The 19,145-nt window shown below is 39.1% G+C and overlaps 1 protein-coding gene across 5 annotated transcripts in view; it reads left to right on the plus strand.

Moving 5' to 3' along the window:
* LOC121954401 (spectrin beta chain, non-erythrocytic 1) overlaps window positions 1-19,145 on the plus strand; it is a 143,802-nt gene that overhangs the window by 118,415 nt on the left and 6,242 nt on the right. For 2 of the 5 annotated variants that reach the window (XM_088086689.1, XM_088086688.1), the window contains 14 exons: window positions 289-513; window positions 1,567-1,656; window positions 1,775-2,053; window positions 3,499-3,629; window positions 4,307-4,511; window positions 4,609-4,983; window positions 5,834-5,920; window positions 8,061-8,075; window positions 10,543-10,700; window positions 12,247-12,385; window positions 12,886-12,970; window positions 13,064-13,260; window positions 13,998-14,098; window positions 14,794-14,848. In XM_088086689.1, coding sequence (XP_087942815.1) covers window positions 289-513; window positions 1,567-1,656; window positions 1,775-2,053; window positions 3,499-3,629; window positions 4,307-4,511; window positions 4,609-4,983; window positions 5,834-5,920; window positions 8,061-8,075; window positions 10,543-10,700; window positions 12,247-12,385; window positions 12,886-12,970; window positions 13,064-13,260; window positions 13,998-14,098; window positions 14,794-14,848 — 2,142 coding nt within the window. Of the gene's footprint in view, window positions 1-288; window positions 514-1,566; window positions 1,657-1,774; window positions 2,054-3,498; window positions 3,630-4,306; window positions 4,512-4,608; window positions 4,984-5,833; window positions 5,921-8,060; window positions 8,076-10,542; window positions 10,701-12,246; window positions 12,386-12,885; window positions 12,971-13,063; window positions 13,261-13,997; window positions 14,099-14,793; window positions 14,849-16,014; window positions 17,429-19,145 lie in introns of those variants that run through there. The other 3 variants (XM_042501882.2, XM_042501880.2, XM_088086690.1) reach the window with 2 other exon arrangements.

Genomic DNA, 19,145 nt, shown 5'->3' on the forward strand with positions numbered 1-19,145 from the left:
CCTTAAATTCAGTTTTTGTTTTTTTAATTTGCTTTTTACTCTGTAGTTCACTCATGTTTCATGTTATTGTTTTAAAAAATATTTTGTTTTTGACTTAAATTTTCTTTTTTTTGTCTTTTTATAATTTTCTTTTTATTTAATTTTGTATGAACTCATTCAGTTTATCACTTAATCCACTATTTTTTTACTTTTTTCAGTCTTTAGTTCAGTGGGTTTTTTTGCAATAAGGCATGTATCAGTACCTGTGTGACTTCCTCCCATCTGACATTTAAACCTGTCCACCTGCAGATCCTGGAGAGCCAGGTGGAGGTGCGTCAGAAGGAGGTGGGGGAGCTGCAGAGCCAATCTCAGGCCCTCAGTCAGGAGGGGAAAGGCTCGGAGGAGGTGGACGGCCAGAGGATCAGCGTGGAGAAGAAGTTCCAGTCCCTCCAGGCGCCGCTGAAGAAGAGACGGGAAAACCTCATGGCGTCCCGAGAGATCCACCAGTTCAACAGGGACGTGGAGGATGAGATCGTAAGTGGAGCGTCTCTGACCTTTAACCCAGCTGATACAGGAAGTAGATCATCTTCATGTTTTACAGAAATACTTTTGTCAGAGAAGCGTATTGAAAAGAGAAACTGGTTTTTGAAGCGTTAGTAGGGGAAGTAGGGCTGTTGGTTGCAGCAGAAATAGTAGTAGCAACAGTAATAGTGACACTAGAGACGCCAGTAATAGCAGTATTAGTAGTTGTAAGTTGGGCTGTCCCAATTATCCTTTGTGCAGTAATAACCTCACATAGATTCTAGCCAAAGCCCATGAAAACAAACTAACACTTCCCACAGTTCCTTAACATATCTTAGACGGGATTGAATTCATTAATCAAAAAATAAGGCTTTAGTTTTTATTAAAATGTCTTAATTTTTTCAAAAGTCATAACAATGCTGAGACCGGTATTTTTTCAACAATGACCAAAATGATCATCAAGTCATTTTTTTCTGTTACTATTAATATTTAAGTAAAACATGTTTTTTTCTTCAATTTTATTTAGTGTAACATTATATTCATTCTGAATGACATGTTAAAAAACATTTAGAAGTCTTTAACCTAACTTGCGTTAAACTGTAGGGACCCTGTATGCTCATGTTGAATACTGTAGATCACAATTTCTTATCACATGGGCTGCTTTGCTTTTTGGGGTCATGCCTATATTAAAAAAGATAAAAAATAAATTGATAAAAAATTCAAACCCTGATTTGAATCAGCAGCAGCAACAGCAGTTGTAATGTTGTGAAATTCCAACTAATTAGAAGCAGCAGTAATTATTGAATTTGGTCACGGTGTTCATCTGTAGTACAGTGGTAGTTATAGTAGTAGTAATAGTGATAGGAGTAGTAATTGTAGTGATAGTATAGAAAGTCTTTGTCAGTAGAAGCAGCAGAGTTGAAAAATGGGTCACGATGTTCATATGAAAACCGCACTGCACCACAAATGATAACTCTCTGTGTGTGTGTGTGTGTGTGTGTGTGTGTGTGTGTGTGTGTGTGTGTGTGTGTGTCTGTGTCTCTCCCTCTCTCTCTCTCTCTCCAGCTGTGGGTCGAGGAGAGGATGCCTCTGGCCACATCAACTGACCATGGACACAACCTGCAGACTGTACAGATGCTCATCAAGAAGAACCAGGTACACACACACACACACACACACACACACACACACACACCTCTACTGTTATATGAGAGTAAATGACAGCTGAAAACATGTTCATTCTATAACCGTATTTGACCTTTGACCCTCACAGACCCTGCAGAAGGAGATCCAGGGCCACCAGCCGCGCTTCGACGACATCTTTGAGCGCAGCCAGCACGTCCTGAGGAAGGACAGCCCGACGGCCGAGCTGATTCGCCAGCGCCTCGCCGAGCTCCAGTCGCTATGGGATCAGATCAAGAAAGAGACGGAGAAGCGTCACAGCCGCCTCAGCGAGGCCCACAAGGCCCAGCAGTACTACTTTGACGCCGCAGAGGCCGAGGCCTGGATGAGCGAACAGGAGCTCTACATGATGTCAGAGGAGAAGGCCAAGGTGAGAGCAGGAGTCAGGAGAGTTTGTACTTTCAAATAGTACTTGAGTAATGTATTTTTTATTCTTATAACTTGTGGCTCAAGATTATAGTTTTAATGCACAAGTCACTGTTTTATGACAAGCTTGAGTCTTAAATGTCCTTAAGCCCGTGTTCAGATGCCTTTCACATTTAAACCTTTAAAACCTGGGAAAATTGGTTTGCTTTGTTTTGAAAATATGGAGGAAAAAAAGGTCCCCAAATGTCCCACAAATTGCAAGAAATTGGTAAAAGGTGAGAAGAAAACATGACCTAAAAAAGAAATGCGATAGAAACTAAATAATTCAGTTTACTCTAATTATGCATAAAAAGTTATGGCATAGAAAAATATAATAGAGCAAGTTTCAGATTATTTTCTTGTCAATATTAAGTAATTTCTTACCAATATTTTGGGTAATTTCTTGCAAAGTTATTAATTGCCATCTTCCATGATGCCATTTTGCTCAGGTTACAAAGGGTTAAACAAAGATTCCTGTGGCACCACTCTCAGGTGAAACGTTTTCCTCGCTAGTGTTAAAAATGCGAGGTTATTTCTCCACTCCAAACATCAGATTTGTGTAAATGAATGTCACGGCCTGACTTGCATGATAGTAGTTAAGTCTTGTTATCTGATCAGAGCTGATGAGTTTTGGGTTAAACAGACTTTAGAGTCTCACAGGTTAAAGTGTTCGTCATACGTTAGTGTTGTTTTCAGGGTGGCGTCTCTTCTCTGCGACACAGAAACTTCCTGTTTCTCTGTTTTACTTTTTAGTTCACCTGCCAGTTCCTCAGTTTGTGTTTTTTCTATTAGTTTGGTCAGTTTGTGTTGGTATCAGACTGTTTCTGCTGTCGCTGTCGGTCAGTAAACTTTCTATACTCTGATTAATATCTGACGAAAGGTTCTGTGTTTGTTTCATTTGGTTTGAATCTGATCTGAGAGGATTTTAGTTTTTCTGTTACAGCGTTTGTCTTTTTGCTTCAAAAGGTCAAATCTTTGAGAAAGTTTACACTGATTACCAGGAGACAGTTTTATGGCAGTATGTCACACATTTCAGTCTCTAAATCAGGTCGAATTTAACTTCAGAAGTCGTCATCTGATGACTTGATAAGTTGATAAGTTAAATTAGTGTTTTGAGTGGAAACTTGGGGTAAAAATATTTTCTTAATTGATGTCTCCCTCCCTTTCTTCTTATTATTCTCCCATTTCATTCTTTTTAAATTTCTTTTTTCTATTTTTCACTCAAGTACATTTTTTTGTCTCTGCTTCTCTCTCCACCTCCGCATTTTTTCCTTGTAATTTTTCTTTCCTCTTCAGTTTCTCTTTAGCATTTCCTCTTTGTTTTTTCCCTCTGGGGGGATTCCTTCTCCCTTTTTAATCCAACCTGACAACAGAATAACAAGAGGAACTCTGTATGTGTGTCTCTCTCAGGACGAGCAGAGTTCGGTGGCCATGCTGAAGAAGCATCAGATCCTGGAGCAGGCGGTGGAGGATTACGCCGACACCGTCCACCAGCTGTCCAGCACCAGCCGGGGCCTGGTGGCTGCCGAACACCCCGACAGGTGAGGAGGGAAGAGGGGGGTCACAGGTCAAAGGTTAAGATTCCACATTTAATTTTTTTTCTTCATTTTGTTCATGAAGGGAGGAAATGGAGAGGGAAGCAAAGAAGGGACAAAACATAACAAGAGTTTGTAAAATATGATGTTTCATTGCAGTTCATGCAGGTACAGCGATTAGTTGATGAATCAATCAGTCAATTGACAAAAAAGTAATTACCAACTTTTTTGAAAAACATTTAGGTTTTATTTTGTTTTTTTGTTGTTTTTTTTTTAATTTTTGGCAGGGCTCTTTTCTCCTTTTTTATATGTAATATTTAGTTTTTGGGGGTGATTTTTATTTTTTTAAATAATTTTGATAGTTTTTGGTGTTTTTCTTTTTTTTACCATGTGAGGGTTTTTTCCTATTTAATCATTTTTAAGGGGCTGTTTTTTTTTTTATTTTGTGACATTTTTATATGTTTGAGCTTATTGGGTGTTATGTCTGTTTTTTAAGATTTTTCTGCATTGGGTGCTGTTACTTTTAAACTTTAAGTATGTTTTCCTTAAGTAGCATTTTCAATGCAGGGCTCTTGTATCAGAGTATTTTCACAGGGTGGTATTAGTACTTTTACTTCAGAAAAGCATCTGCTTACTTCTTTCACCACTCCCTCTAATTCTCTGTCCTCCTCGTCATCGTGCAGTGAGCGTATCGGCATGCGTCAGTCTCAGGTGGACAAGCTGTACGCCGGGTTGAAGGACTTGTCGGAGGAGCGTCGGGGGAAACTGGACGAGCGTTTCCGTCTCTTCCAGCTGAATCGGGAGGTGGACGACCTGGAGCAGTGGATCGCTGAGAGGGAGGTGGTAGCCGGGTCCCACGAGCTGGGACAGGACTACGAACACGTCACTGTTAGTACAACATATTTTATTCCACTCTTAGCATTAGAAACTCAAAAATGATTTGTGGTAGCAATGTTAATTCTTAATCCTGACTTTTGTCCTTCAGATGCTGCAGGAGCGTTTCAGAGAATTCGCCCGTGACACAGGAAACATCGGCCAGGAGCGCGTGGACACAGTAAACCGTCAGGCGGACGAGCTCATCAACACCGGCCACAGCGACGCCGCCACCATCGCAGAGTGGAAGGACGGCCTGAACGAGGCCTGGGCCGACCTGCTGGAGCTCATCGACACCCGGACGCAGATCCTCGCCGCCTCCTACGAACTCCACAAGTTCTACCACGACGCCAAGGAGATCCTCAACCGCATCCTGGACAAACACAAGAAGCTCCCAGAGGAGCTGGGCCGCGACCAGAACACAGTGGAGACCCTGCAGAGGATGCACACAACCTTCGAGCACGACATCCAGGCTCTGGGAACACAGGTACACGAAAAACCTGAAACACATTCAGTTTTGATACAAGAATTTAGAAATGACACTTAAAAGCAAAGACGCAAATGTCCTCCATTGTTTTGCTGGCCGGCTGCGCTGTATGATCAAAAGTGAAGTATTCTTGTGTACTTTTTGTCTGGGGCTTTTTTCAAGAGCCTGCTCCATAAAGAAATGGTTTGACTTGACTGGTCTGAGCTGATCTTTGACCCTAAACCATCCAACATCTTTGGGATAACAGCAAACAAAGATTCATAATTTAACTGTTTGTATTGCAAAAATTCTAGGCAGTCAGTCAAAAAGAAACTAACATCGTTTTAAACACGATGCTATGAAACTCATTTTTATGCCTCCGCACTGGCAACACTGTCCGTCCGTCTGTACATCTGTCCATTTCATTCTCGTGAGGGTAATTTCTAAACAACGCCTTTTAAGAATTTCTTCAAATTTGGCAGAAATGTCCCCATGGACTCAACGAGGAACTGATTAGATTTTCTTGGTCATCTTTCACAGGTCAAGGTCCCTGTGACCTTATCTGTCACGTCTTGTGAGCATGACATCTCAAGAAAACCTGTAGGTTTTTTTTTTTCTTGGCGTAAATGATCACTTGGACTCAGTGATGAACTGATTAGATTTTGGTGGTCAAAGGTCAAGATCACTATAACGTCTTCTGTCTCGTTCTTGTGAACTGAATCTCAAGAAGAGCCTATGGGATGTTCTCAACATAAACCCTTTCACTTATGACATCCGAACTTTCACGTGACCCACCTGCCTCTGAAAATGATGTTTAAATCTCAACCAAGCTTGACCCCTCCCTCCTCCTTTTTTTTTTTTTTGTATTCAGGTGCGGCAGCTTCAGGAGGACGCAGTTCGTCTGCAGTCTGCTTACGCTGGAGATAAAGCCGACGACATTCAGAAGAGAGAAGGAGAGGTGAGCTTCAGTGTCAGGCAGCAGTGAAATAAAAACCACATCAGGACTCGGCTCAGTTTAATTTGAATTCAGTCGGTAAATCTGAGCCTCAGTGTTCCTGCTGCAGGCAGCACAGATACAAAAACTATAAACAATTTAGAAAACCTCCTTGTTTTACTGATTGGACTGAAAGTGAACTGAACCCTGCTCTGATGGTAACAAACTCACTGTGAAAGGCTCTGTTCCTCATGCATGCTGCACTGCTGCTGCACTAACTTTGCACTGTTCTCCGCCCCTGAAAGGAGCTGTTTAAAAAATAAAACATTTATAGGCAGTCAGATGGAGTCTGTTTCCCAGAGACAAGAATCTTAACTTAGATGATTAATAAGCCTGTGCGAGGTTGATATGAGATGCCAAAACATGTAGTGTCGTTCTTTAAATCATCAAAAGTGATTTCTTTAATAATCATACAACAAGCTGTAGGTTACAAACACATAAAATCTTACAGGGCATGGTCAAAATGCAGGAAACATCGTGAATAATGGCTCTGTACACAGAGAGATCAAAACTGCTCTTATGAATATTACTGATGCCTGGGTTTTATTTATTGTTTTATCATAATTAAGTATATTCAGTAAATATTGTAAGTATGGGATATTTAAAATGTTCAGTCAGGCTGAATATGTTTTATCTTTGACCTTTTCTGCCCATTTTTTAAAGGTGAATCTTCGGCATCGTTTACCTCTCAGCCCCTGAAATCGATAGCATTTTCAAAATATTTTGTAGAAATTATTTTAATGATGCATTTTATTCAAGCGGACTCAGGTTTCCCAGAATGGTGTCTTCTATAAGGGAATAAAACTTGTCATCTTGTGTAATGAATGTGTCTTTAGACACAACGTGAAGTCAATGGAAAGTCAATGGTGGACACACCAATTCACAGCAGTGGGTGCAAATTGAGGCAAATGTTTAGGTGATGATAGGCGGGTTTCCATTACAGATTTGCTCTAAACTTAAGCTCAGTTTTCCACTGAGTGATGTTCTGCGACTTCTCCTCTCGCAATAACAATTCAAAAAGCAGAGTGATGGATGTAAAAAACCATTATTTCTATTGTAGCCACTGCACTAGCCGTCATTATTTCCAATCGAAGGTGACATAGGTGTGTAATGGGAGCGATCATGGAAAGGCAAGCCCCTTCCAGATGATCCATTAAACTTTTGATGAGTTATGTGATGCAATAACAGCTCTTGTAGCGCCTGCTGCATCATAGCATCATGTGACCTATAAAAGCCAAAAGTGTTTCCATTTAATTTTTGTCAAATTTGGCGTTTTGGAATTGCCTGAAATACCACCTCATGCAAGCGTAAAAACTTTTTTGCTAAAATGCAACGTCCGTGTTTCAATTAGGTGTATTTTATATTCGCAGCTTCAATTTGCGCATCTTGAGGGTGAATGGAAACCTGTCTGATGTTCAGACTTGAGGTCTTTATGAGTCTATTTTAGCACTCGAATTCACACAAATAGCACAGGGTGAGAATTCACTTTATGTTCTCTCTTTATACACTTAACAATTGTTTTACAGGTCAGGTCCTCGAGATTTATTACAGTATCATTTCATGTGAAGATTTTTAGAAATAAGTCCAAAGGTCAACAGTTGTATTTGTGGGGATAGTTAGAGGAACAGTCTGACAGAGCAGCCACAGGGAGCAAAACACGCAGCGGTGCTATAATACCAGGACCTCTCAGCTGTAGCTGTTGCTGATTCAGTTAATGTTCTCACACCAAGAAGCTGGCACATCATAATCATCATACAAAAACACAAGAAGCATTTGACGATTGAGGCGGTTGGCTGTGGCCGTAACACCAAACATCTGTCTTTATTCCATACATAGTTTTTTTTTTACAAGTATGTCATCATCCATCCCGAAAACTCATCCTAAAGTCCACATTTGAAATAGACATTTTTAGAAAATGTTGCTGAACAGAAATCTAAAATCTAAGTGGAATTTCACCTCAGTACCACCATGACGTGCCGAAGCTTCTTGTCTCCTGACAGACACAGAGTGTTGATAATGATTCGCACTGAGTGTTTTTGATGGCGTTGTGTTTTGACCATTCCCTGTATGTCCATTTCCCTGCATATCCTCCCTGTCCACCCAGAAGAGAAAGGGAGAGGTGAGACTCCGTTTACCAAAAACATTGGCTTTGCATCAGTGTTCATTTTGGCTGTTTTAGACTTTCTTTTTAATATTTCCACTAAAATGTTGATTAATTTTAGTGACATTTTAGTGCTTTTCATGCCGTTTAGCTCTGGCCTAGTCTTAGCCGCAGACCTGGTGATTTGCAAAAACATGTAGGCTTTGTTTTATGTCTTTCTTCGATCGCAGAGCGGGTGGATTTTTGCACAGAAGTCAAAACAATCTTAATTCAAACTCTTTTTTTTTGATTGAAACTTATCTGATGCTGCTTCTCATTTACTGTAAACTTCACCCGCCTGGGCCTCTGAGGAGGTTAAAACAAATGCTACTAGTAGTTTGCAAATACAGTTTGGGTCTGGTCCGTCCGTGAGAATTATAAGTGAAAATGTCGGTCTCTAGTGTCCAGCTTCTCTCAAATCAACCTAAGATGCATTTGTAATACTTCATGGCTGCAGAAAGTGGTGCAATCAAATGTTTTCTTCACATTTGCTTAAATGTAGCTGCTTATTAGCTGGCAAAATTCTGCTTGCAGTTCTCTGCAGCCACGTGTCCATCAACAATGTTAACGATGTCTCAGTGTCAGATGGATCTGTGAGTGAAAATGTTACTGAGAGCAGCGTGAAAAGATTCTATGCAAATCGTTTTTTCAGTCTAGTGAAGATTATTCACCAAGAAATGTAGACATTTTTAGCAATATTTGAGGCGCTGTACCTCGGTTTGAAAATACAGAATCTTCTAACTAGTAGTTCTGACTTTAGTTGCTGCTTGTGGCTGAAAATGCAGTCAAGCTTTGTCATACATATCTCTTCTTGTGTTGTGTTTTTGATACAGAAAGATGGTCGTAGCACACCGAAATACCGAAATGTGTGAAATGCGCTAGCGCCTGGACTCTGACTTTAAGTTATGGGGTGTGTTTTCGCTGCAGATTTCTCCAGTATTATGCAAGACAAGTAATGAAGAAATCAGCCACTGTTTTACAACTGTGCTGAAATTTAAATGTATTGTTGGCATTCAGCAATGAGTTAACTTTAGCTGAGGCCAGCTGATGCCAAAAGCTGCACTTTTGTAATAAAATAGCTCCAAATGCTAAATCAGGACTTGTATCCAGTGTTAATGCTGCGAAGGGATTCAGCTTCATGATGCATCTTCTGGTGGCCATTTTTTGAAGTCTTCAGCAATCATGCAATTGGGGCTGCGGGGGCTTTTTTGTTGTTGATGCAACAGAATTGATAAGACGTGGTTAATTTTTTTTTCCTGAGTGGAAACTGATCACTGAGCCATCTGATTGAGTGTTAAAAAAATAGCTTGTAGTTGGCTAACCATAGTGTCTGTGAATTATCACCTCTGTCTGGTTTTCATCCTCATTTAGCTGCTAGAAGCAAAATCATCATGCTAACAGATTAATGTTGATAGTTCCCTTTTTATTTCGCTGTTCACTTTATCTGAGAACTGAACTATGTGGATCTGCTCATCCCGGACAGCAAGCTGCTGCAGCTTGCAGGTCGGCCATTACTCAGAGGGGTGGTGGTTTGATTCCCTGTAAGACACCAACTCCATATTGCTTATTTAGCGGCACAAAATCTGCACTTATATGCTTCTACTGGGTAAGAGAAATATATATATATGTTTCAATTTATAGGCTCTGAATAATCTAGGAACAGCTCACACCATGTCAGTTACTGTTAAATCCCAGTACTTTGTTTAGAAAATAAATAATACATGAAAGTGTTTATTTGGCGCCAGCAGATTTTGGAGGTCTGAGTGAGCAGGTGGAGACACAAGTGAACATAATCCACTGAAAACGTGGATGCAGGGGTTAAAACTGAGGATAAAATCCTGCGTCACTGTTTTTAATTCCACATAACGATTTGGATTTATAATGTGATGTAACAAATTCAGAAAAAGGTAACAGATGAAACAAAATGTCCTCTGTTTTTTTGCGAATCAAATCCAAATGTGACTTATTTTCAACATCACCTACAATGACCTAATACACACAGAGATATCAAAGGGAGAGATATACAGGTATGTTGTTATGTAGCCCTCCCCCTACATGGTGAGTGCTTTTTGCCTCTGCGATCTGCCTTTATGAATGTTTTGCTTTTTATTTGCTTTTATGCCATTTATTTATTTCCCCGGGCTGATGCGCTGATAAGCACCCTGACTGATGCTGGACCCCTGCAAGATTCTGCCAACGATTGTCCAACAAAGTATCCCTCAATAATGAATTAGGTCAACATAAATAATGTTTCCCCATTGATCATAAAGCGCTTTGTGATTGCTGCCCTCCAGACGGTCTCTGCTGGTCCGTAATAGAGCTTGTTGTCTTTAGGCTGCAAATGAGTAAATGAAAAGTCTTTATCGGGTGAAAACGGTGTTAGAGGAGCCCTGACTGTGGTCTTTCTGGTTCTGATCTCTGCTGTTTGTCGCCTCCCTCCCTTCAGGTCCTTGAGGCCTGGAAGAACCTGCTGGAGGCTGCAGAGGGCCGCCGGGTGAAGCTGATCGACACCGGAGACAAGTTCCGTTTCTTCAGCATGGTGCGCGACCTGATGCTGTGGATGGAGGACGTCATCCGCCTGATCGAGGCTCAGGAGAAGCCCAGGTGAGGACAAACTCCTCACCTCTGAGGAGTCAGTGTTTAATCAGAATCAGAAACACTTTATTGATCCCCGTTGATTCGTTACAGTCGCTCTGATGCCTGCATAGAATTATAGCAAATAGAAATAAATATAAGCACAAATGTATAAAAATCGAAATACAGTCATAGTAAACAATTAGTGCTGTGTGTAAATATTTAAAAAATAAAGTATGTATAGTATGCTGAGTATTTGGATAATGTGCTTAGTGATTAAAGTGTGTAAAATATAAAAACTGCGTCCTATACCACAATGCAGTTTATAAAACTAGTATGTGAGTTAGAAATATAAAAATATAAATATGTTTGCAAAGCTACAATAATGAACAACGAAAACATACTTAAGAATAAGAATAACAATAAAAAATATATAACACATACAATATGTGTCACATGTTAAATATAGTCTACATTCAAGGATATTGCACATTTGAATAATTGCACCAAATATTGCAGTTAAGACAGTGATATAGTTGTTTTATTTTTGTATCATTATTGAGCCTTAAAAACTCTATTGTACATTTGAAGTATAATAAATAAATTCTGGAATCTAAAGTTTAGATGTGTGTGCCAGTGCCAGTCTACTGACTCTGAGTTTAGTATCCTCATATGTTATTAAACTGCTTTGTTTAACTACACAGACACACACACACTTTTCCTTTCTCTGTTAATCTCCAGTGTTTTACTTTTTTCACTCCCACTTCACCTCTGATGGAAATTATTTTTGACGTTGATCCGTGTGAGTCACAGACTTCACTCCAACACACCTACAGATAAAGCCTACAGGAATACAATTACATAATTTAGAAAAATTAAGTTTTTCAAAACAAAACAAAGTGCAAATGAAATATGCTTATTTATTGTATCTTGATACCATAGCGGTCAAAATCAGAGTACGACCCACTGGTATTTTCAGGGTGACATTTTGACTTCATGTAATTGGTAAATACATTTTTACCAATTTAATTGGTTACAGAGAGGTTTCACTCACACAAGAGATGAGAGAATTTTTGTCGCTCATGTTAAACTTCAGCTGAGGGAAACAACAAACGTATTTGAACTTCTCCAGCAGCCAGCTGATGTCTCTGCCTCTGAGTCGCTCTTAAATAGCATTTAACATGCTGTATATAACACGTTAAAAGAGATCTTTCCCGTGATTGTTACATTATTTGGTTGAATTTTATAATACATTTGGTTTATTTAACTACAGATTTGGAGTCAAGTGTAGCCTTGTCTGAGTGCTTTATGTCATTATATAATAATCAGATTATCAATAGTTATGAATGACCCGGTCTAATATTGATTTTTCTCACACTAGAAACTGCAGTCGAATCTTTCTTGCATTTATTTTATTGTTTAATGTGTTAGAGCCTCCTTGTTTGACAGCCAGGTTGATGTAAACAAAAGCATTATTGAATTTATCACATTAAATGTGAATAATGTTTCACATTAAACAAGCTAAAAATCAAAGGTTTTGTGTTTTCGTTGATGTGGTTTGGTTTTGTGTTTTCAGGGACGTGTCGTCGGTGGAGCTGCTGATGAACAACCACCAGGGCATCAAGGCGGAGATCGACGCCCGCAACGACAGCTTCACAGCCTGCATCGAGCTGGGCAAAGCCCTGCTGGCCAGGAAGCACTACGCTTCAGAGGAGGTGGAGACGCCAACGTCCAAACACATTTACAACCAAACCAACATCCTTCATGTTTAACTAAAAACAGCCGGACTTCCTGTCTGATATCAGTTAGCTGTGTACCATCAGAAATAGGTCGCATTTGTTTTTGGATTTAATTGTCTTATTTGTGTTAGCATTTTTCATTTTAGTTTGGATTTAAGGTTTTCATAAGTGCAAATTCCCTCTATTACATCACTTTTTGATGCATAAATTTTGACAGTATTTCATAAAAATATCCCTCAATATTAATTGTCGAATTCAAACTTCTGACCTCATGTTGAAATTAACAAATTCTCATTACCACAAAACAGAAACGAGAATCCAGAGCCGCTGAATTTTGTGCTACCAATGATTTTAAAGGGAAGTTAGGATGTGGAAGTCTTTACAAATTAACGTATTGATTTGGGGAAGATGCTTATGATGTTTGTTTTAAATCTGCTTATTTTACAATTAAATCCTAAAATGTTTTGTCTCCTCAGATTAAAGAAAAGTTGTTACAGTTGACGGACAAGAGGAAAGACATGATTGACAAGTGGGAGGACAGATGGGAGTGGCTGAGACTGGGTAAGATTGTTGAGTCATTGCATCTGTTCGCAGAAAGTAATAAACGGGATTAGCTGAATAAATCTGGTTTAACGGGTACATTTGTGTGTTCAGTCCTGGAGGTGCATCAGTTCTCCCGGGACGCAGGTGTGGCCGAGGCGTGGCTGCTGGGTCAGGATCCCTACCTGTCCAGCAGGGAGATTGGCCAGAGCGTGGACGAGGTGGAGAAACTCATCAAACGCCACGAGGCCTTCGAGAAGTCGGCCGCCACCTGGGAGGAACGCTTCGCCGCTCTGGAGAGGCTGACCACGGTGAGACACACGAGCGCACTCCACAGCCATCTGTATTCTTAAGTTTTCTGTGAGGTTTGCTCAATTCACCAAACTCTCTTAACTGCCCAAACTTTTCAGCATTAGAATAATTAGTGCCTCTAAAATTGCCAAATGATTCGTTTATTGGCAAGTTTCATTTACAAAAATCTTGCAAAAGAGTTAAAAAGGATGATGTCACACCACAGACGTTCAAACGCAGCTGAAAGAAATCAGCCTGAAAGAATAGTTCAGGAGTGTTAGTCGTCATTAAGACGACCTGAAACAATTAGGAAATATCCATAATGCAGCTCTCAATGACGTCATCATAGCATTAAGATGTGATAATTTAACATTTAATTGAACCATTTAAAACAGTTGTAACTTATATGATGATTTGATAAAAATCGTAAAATTAAATATCTTTATAAATGTGCAGCCATGTTAATGACTGTCTGTTGAACTGAATATTGATTCTGCATTAAGGTTATTTTAGTTAATTTTCATATCATTTAGGTGTAAAAATTTGTTCAGATTAAGGTAATATAATCCTTAAATAAAATGAGAGAAATCAGTTTATCTCTGCATGACTTGTACAGCAGGTCTGGATCACGCCGGAGATTTGTTCCTACCTAAGACAAAATAATGAAGAAGTGGGTGAATGCTGCATAAGGACGAATCTTTAAATATTTTCGTGCGAGTGGGCTTTTGCATGAGGCTTAATGTCTTTGTGTGTCCAGATGGAGTTATTGGAAGTGAGAAGAATGCAAGAGGAAGAAGAGAAGAAGAGACAACCTCCGCCCACTGAGGCTCAGCCCGGCGACGCTGCAGCTCAGCAAAGGTGAGAGAACTGTGTGTCTGTGTGTTCACTCTGTGTGTTTTTACACGCTTTCTCTCTTGATTTTATATTATTAGATATTGAGTAGGAATAAGAGGTGATTCACTTCCTCTCTTTGGACAGAATTTGCATGTGCATCAGGAGTCACTGCTTCAAGTTTCACCACTGAGATGCAGCTTTCGCTTCCTCTGTACTATAGATTTGTGGACAACCTTCTGATATTTTAGACAAAGCGAAAACAAAAACACACTGGAAAGAAAAAAAGAAAAGGGTGTGACAGTCATGTCATGGGTTTCCGCAGATCCTTAAAAAGTATTAAAAGGCAAATAATTCATTAATCTAAATATAAGGCCTTAATTGGTATTGAAATGTCTTAAATTAATTTTTTAAAATTGGTCTTCAGTTTCAACCTGAGTGGCATTAAAAAAGTCTTGAAAAGTAATAAATTTTAAAAAAATCCCTAGTTTTGGTTATTGTAAAATTGGTCTAAAATTGCATCCTGAATGGCATTTAAAAAAAAGTCTTAAAAAAATTATTTAATTTAATTTGCCTGAAGCTGTAGGAACCCTGATTTGACATCAGAATAAAAAGTGATGAATCAGGCAAAAATGAAAGCAGTCATCAGCTGCAGCTCTTCATGTAAATATGAAATCGTTTAAAAGTTTGTGTGACTCTTTGTGAACTGTGTGTGTTTGCAGGGAGGGCGAGCCGGTGTCTCAGAACGGGCTGCCGTCCGATCAGGAGTCTCCCAGGGTTAGTTACCGCTCGCCTGCCTACCAGCAATACAGCAGCACCCTGCAGAGCCGCAGGGCCGCAGCTGCACCATGACACACACACACACACACACACACACACACGCCAATAATGTATACATTTAAAATACTTAAATTTAACTCCATGCACATGAAAGATCACAAAACACAAGCAATATTAACCTTTGACCTCATGCAGAAATACCCTAGACTCTGTTGCTAACCATGTGTGTTGTTTCCTTCCGCACACACTTTGGGATCCACACATTAACCTTCCTGTATTTATCACTTTTCTTCAGCATTTATTGTTTGCTTCTTCTTCTTCGTGATTAATAATTTCTTATTTTATAAGTGTAATAAGTTTGACTTACAGCTTTCACATGCCTTATTTTATCTTTGTCTTAAGAAATTAGTGTAATTACACTAATTAACAAAATGAGATCTTCATCTTTGAGGCCTTTAAATCTAATAACCTCTTACAAAAGGGAATAATGGGAAGCTATGGGACTGATGGAAAATGGAGTCTTAATTTGGAGACATTCCAACACTGAGAGCATCACTAGTGTGAAAGGACCAAAATTTGCAAAGCATTTCATTTGGCACTAAAACATTCTGTTAAAATGTTTGATACAAGCATTTGATATAAGTCACCACTGAAAAAAGGTCGAGGTGGACACAAATGCTTTTTCAGTTTAATTCTGTTTCTGCTTCATCACGTGACGCTGAAAAAGAAACTTCTGTCAGAAAAGATCAGCGTTGAAGTTTTCCCTTTCAGTTTGTGAATTTGAGGTCTTGTCTTTGGAGGAAAACATTTACTTTTAATCAAATCAAGTTCAGCGTACCTAACATTCCTTTTTGTACGTAATTAGTCCAATCATCAAGCCCCAAAATGGTGCTCTGTACTCTTTAAACAAAACCAAGCAGCAGTAGATCAGTAATGTAAAGAGACAGTCATAATAGGGATTTAAACATTTAATTGTTTGCAAAATTGAGACATTTAGCAAGAAAAAGTTTGAGTCGTCCGTTTGGCATGAGTGCGACTGCATAAGTTGTGAATGGCACCACAAAACACACACATGCATACACCAGAACATGCCGCACCTGTGTTTCTATCCATCCCTCTTATTTTTATTTCCCCTCCTCCCTTCTTCCCTCTGTCTCTCTCAGCTTGACACTCCTGTCATCATCTCCCCTCAGCTGTTAATGCTTCTGCTACTTTACGTTGTAATTTATAAACTCACCATCTGGAATATGAACACCTGAGAAGTCCACCAACAAAACACACAGCCCCCCTTTAAATCCCCAAACAGGGATTTCAAAATCTGTTCATCTGTTATAGTTTTTATGGGCATTTGTAGGATATTTATTTCTGAATGTAAATCATGGTGTCGTCAGCATAGTGGCGAATTAGGTAATAAACATAAAATAATGCACTAAATATAAAGAATACATTTATCAATGGCAACAAATCAACAAAAACACTTCAATATTGTGGATATTCACCAAAATGTATTCAGATAAATTATGTCTTACTCTTTTTGTCTTAAAATAAAGGATTTTAAGCTGCTATAAGTTTAGTTTGATCGTTTACACTTCACATTAACAATCTGTTAATTTTTCTGTGTAATCAATCACAGGTTTGTGATTTTAATTTTAAACTGCTGCTCACTAAGAAGTTGATTGTAGACCATACATTACTTTTATATATATCATTTTTGTGTGTACAGTTATTTACAAGACATGATTTAAAAGCCGCTTTAAAAAGATATCTACGTACCCCAAGTGTGTCTTCATCCCACAGCCCAAATTCACCATCTTCATTTTTTTTCATAGACTGCAGAATCAGTTCCTTCATCCTCCATCACATCACATGCTCTCCATGCAGTGCAACATTTCTCCATGTAAAACAGCCCCTGCATGTTATTAACAGATCTCACAGCTAATAATTTATCAAAATTTTATTACGAAATATTGCAACAAAATTGGAAACTCTTTGAAATTTCAAAAAGTTATTTAAAAACGTTCTTGCATCTAAATAATTATCCTCAAGTCAGACTTTATTTCAGATTCACAAGAGGGTCACAGGATGCAAGCACTGTAAAACAAAAGTAAAAATAAGCAACTTTTAAAGCTTCTCAACAGAGAAACCCTTTCATACAGAATATTTTTGACATGCTTTTTGGATCATTCAGAATGAAGTCCAATTAACAAAAAGTATTTAGAAAAATAAGAGAACTCTTTCCAGAAAAGTAAAGTCAGTGCTTTGACTTTTCATGACAGCAACACTTCCCTTACACATAATCATTGTACACACTGACCACGTGTATATGAATGACTCTGTGTGTGTGTGTGTGTGTGTGTGTGTGTGGACTCCATCATCATCATTATATTTATATTATTATATTATCATCTCCTGTCACTGCAACACTGTTGTTTTGTATTATCATTATTATCGGTTGTTCTCATGTTTTATTGTCGTAACTTCTTTATTTCTCCTCATGGTTTCTGTTGCATGTCCATCCAGCTCCTTCATTGGTTCCCTGACTAACACACATTCCCCAATAAACCCCGTCAGAACCAATCAGTGCACTCAGACCCGTTCTGGTTTGTCTGTCCATGTGTTATTCATGCGTAGTTGTGACTTCTCTCCATATACTGTTTGTTTGTTTGGTTTTTTTTGCATGTTGTCATCGTCATTAGCATTTCAGTTGAGCTTTATATTAATGTTGTATTTCTCCATCTCGTGTTATTCACCAATTTTCATCCTGGGGCTTTATTCGATATAAATATACTTTGCTTAGCGGGGTTAATTCATCGACATGGATAAAAATCAATGAAATGGAAGAAGAGTTCAAATAATGATTGGATAATTTAAAACTAACTCGCAGCACAAGCATTCTTCTTTGTTTTAGGAGTAGTTTACCAAATAATTGTTGGCGGGCAGCTTGGTGAATTAATTTCCTGCCAAACGTGACTGTAAAGACATTTATCACCCAGAGTTAAAGTGTTCTGGTTGATCCTGTAAAAAATAACCTTGGAAATAAAGTAACTACATACAGTAGTCGTTTAGGTAGAAATTAGGCAGTTTTTTATAAACAGAAAGTAAAAAAGTTTCCAACCTGTCAGAAATCCAAACATTGGCCTCAAAGCCAAATGTGCGCATTGAACAATAATTCACTGTCAAGACATGTCGGGCCCACCTGACCTCTGATGTTTGGTGAAGATAAATATATCTGTTATTTCTGCAGAAGAAACATGAGTGCAAACATTGATGCACTGCATTTAAGGTTTCAGTCCCAAATAGAACGTTTTTAGAAGAGATAAAAATGACCGTCAGGATTGTTTTATGACGAATTTCGATGAAAGCTTTCAGAATTGATCTTACACTTATCAAGAACAAGATAGGCTTAAATTTACCGCTGTGAGAAGTAGACCTTGAACGTCTTCAAACAAAAGTTCTCAGGATCGGCCCAATGTTTAATGAGCCACCCAAAAAATCTCTGATTGGGTCTAAGCTTTGATTAACTGTCAGGGACAGTCCTTAGATTTTGTCCAACCCGAGTAAATGCTCTGGCTGAGCCGTTAAGGCTCCCAGTAAACGCTCACACGATTGGTCCAGCTCTCGCCCAAAAAATCAAAGCTCCCAGGATCGGTGCAGCTCTTGCAGCCCTTCAGTTAAAGCTCCCAGGATTGGTCCAGCCTCTGAACTGTTCTCAAAAAGAGAGTCCACCTCTGGTCCAGCCCTTGAAGAGCTCTGTAACAGGGTAATAAGCATCCAGTTGGAGTGGGTGTGGTGTGGAAAAATAAAATCTGTTTTGATACTAGGCCAATTGCATTCTCCCCTCACCAATAATGACGCCCAGTAATGAGTTCCAAGCAATTTTGTGGATAATTGTTTGAGATTTTTTTGTGTGTGTGTTTCCCGACTGCTAGCTTTTCCCTCTCCTGGTCTGTCTTCACACTGTCCACCACGTTGTGTGTTACGGAGTGGTGTTTTGATTTATTATGCATGTCCTAAAACCTGTAATCAGTGCATGATCAGACTGTGTTACTTCTCTGTGCTCTTCATGTACAATGCAGATGTTTTTCTAATCAGTACTGAAATCCTGCGCTGAGCGCAAATAATTCACTGCTAAAAACAAACGCTTAAAATGCATTACAGAGGCTGAAGTAGCTGGTGTTAGTGGCTTGATGGATGGATCTGTAGTCTTGTTGAGTTGAGCGTGTAAAACCTCGTTTAGTCTGGTATCAGCATTTGTCTCGGTGATCTGATCACAGCTGGAAAGCACTAACTACAG

This window comes from Plectropomus leopardus, chromosome 13, assembly GCF_026936395.1.
Source record: "Plectropomus leopardus strain MGB_pleo_1.0 chromosome 13, ASM2693639v1, whole genome shotgun sequence".
Classification (NCBI taxonomy): Eukaryota; Metazoa; Chordata; class Actinopteri; order Perciformes; family Serranidae; genus Plectropomus; species Plectropomus leopardus.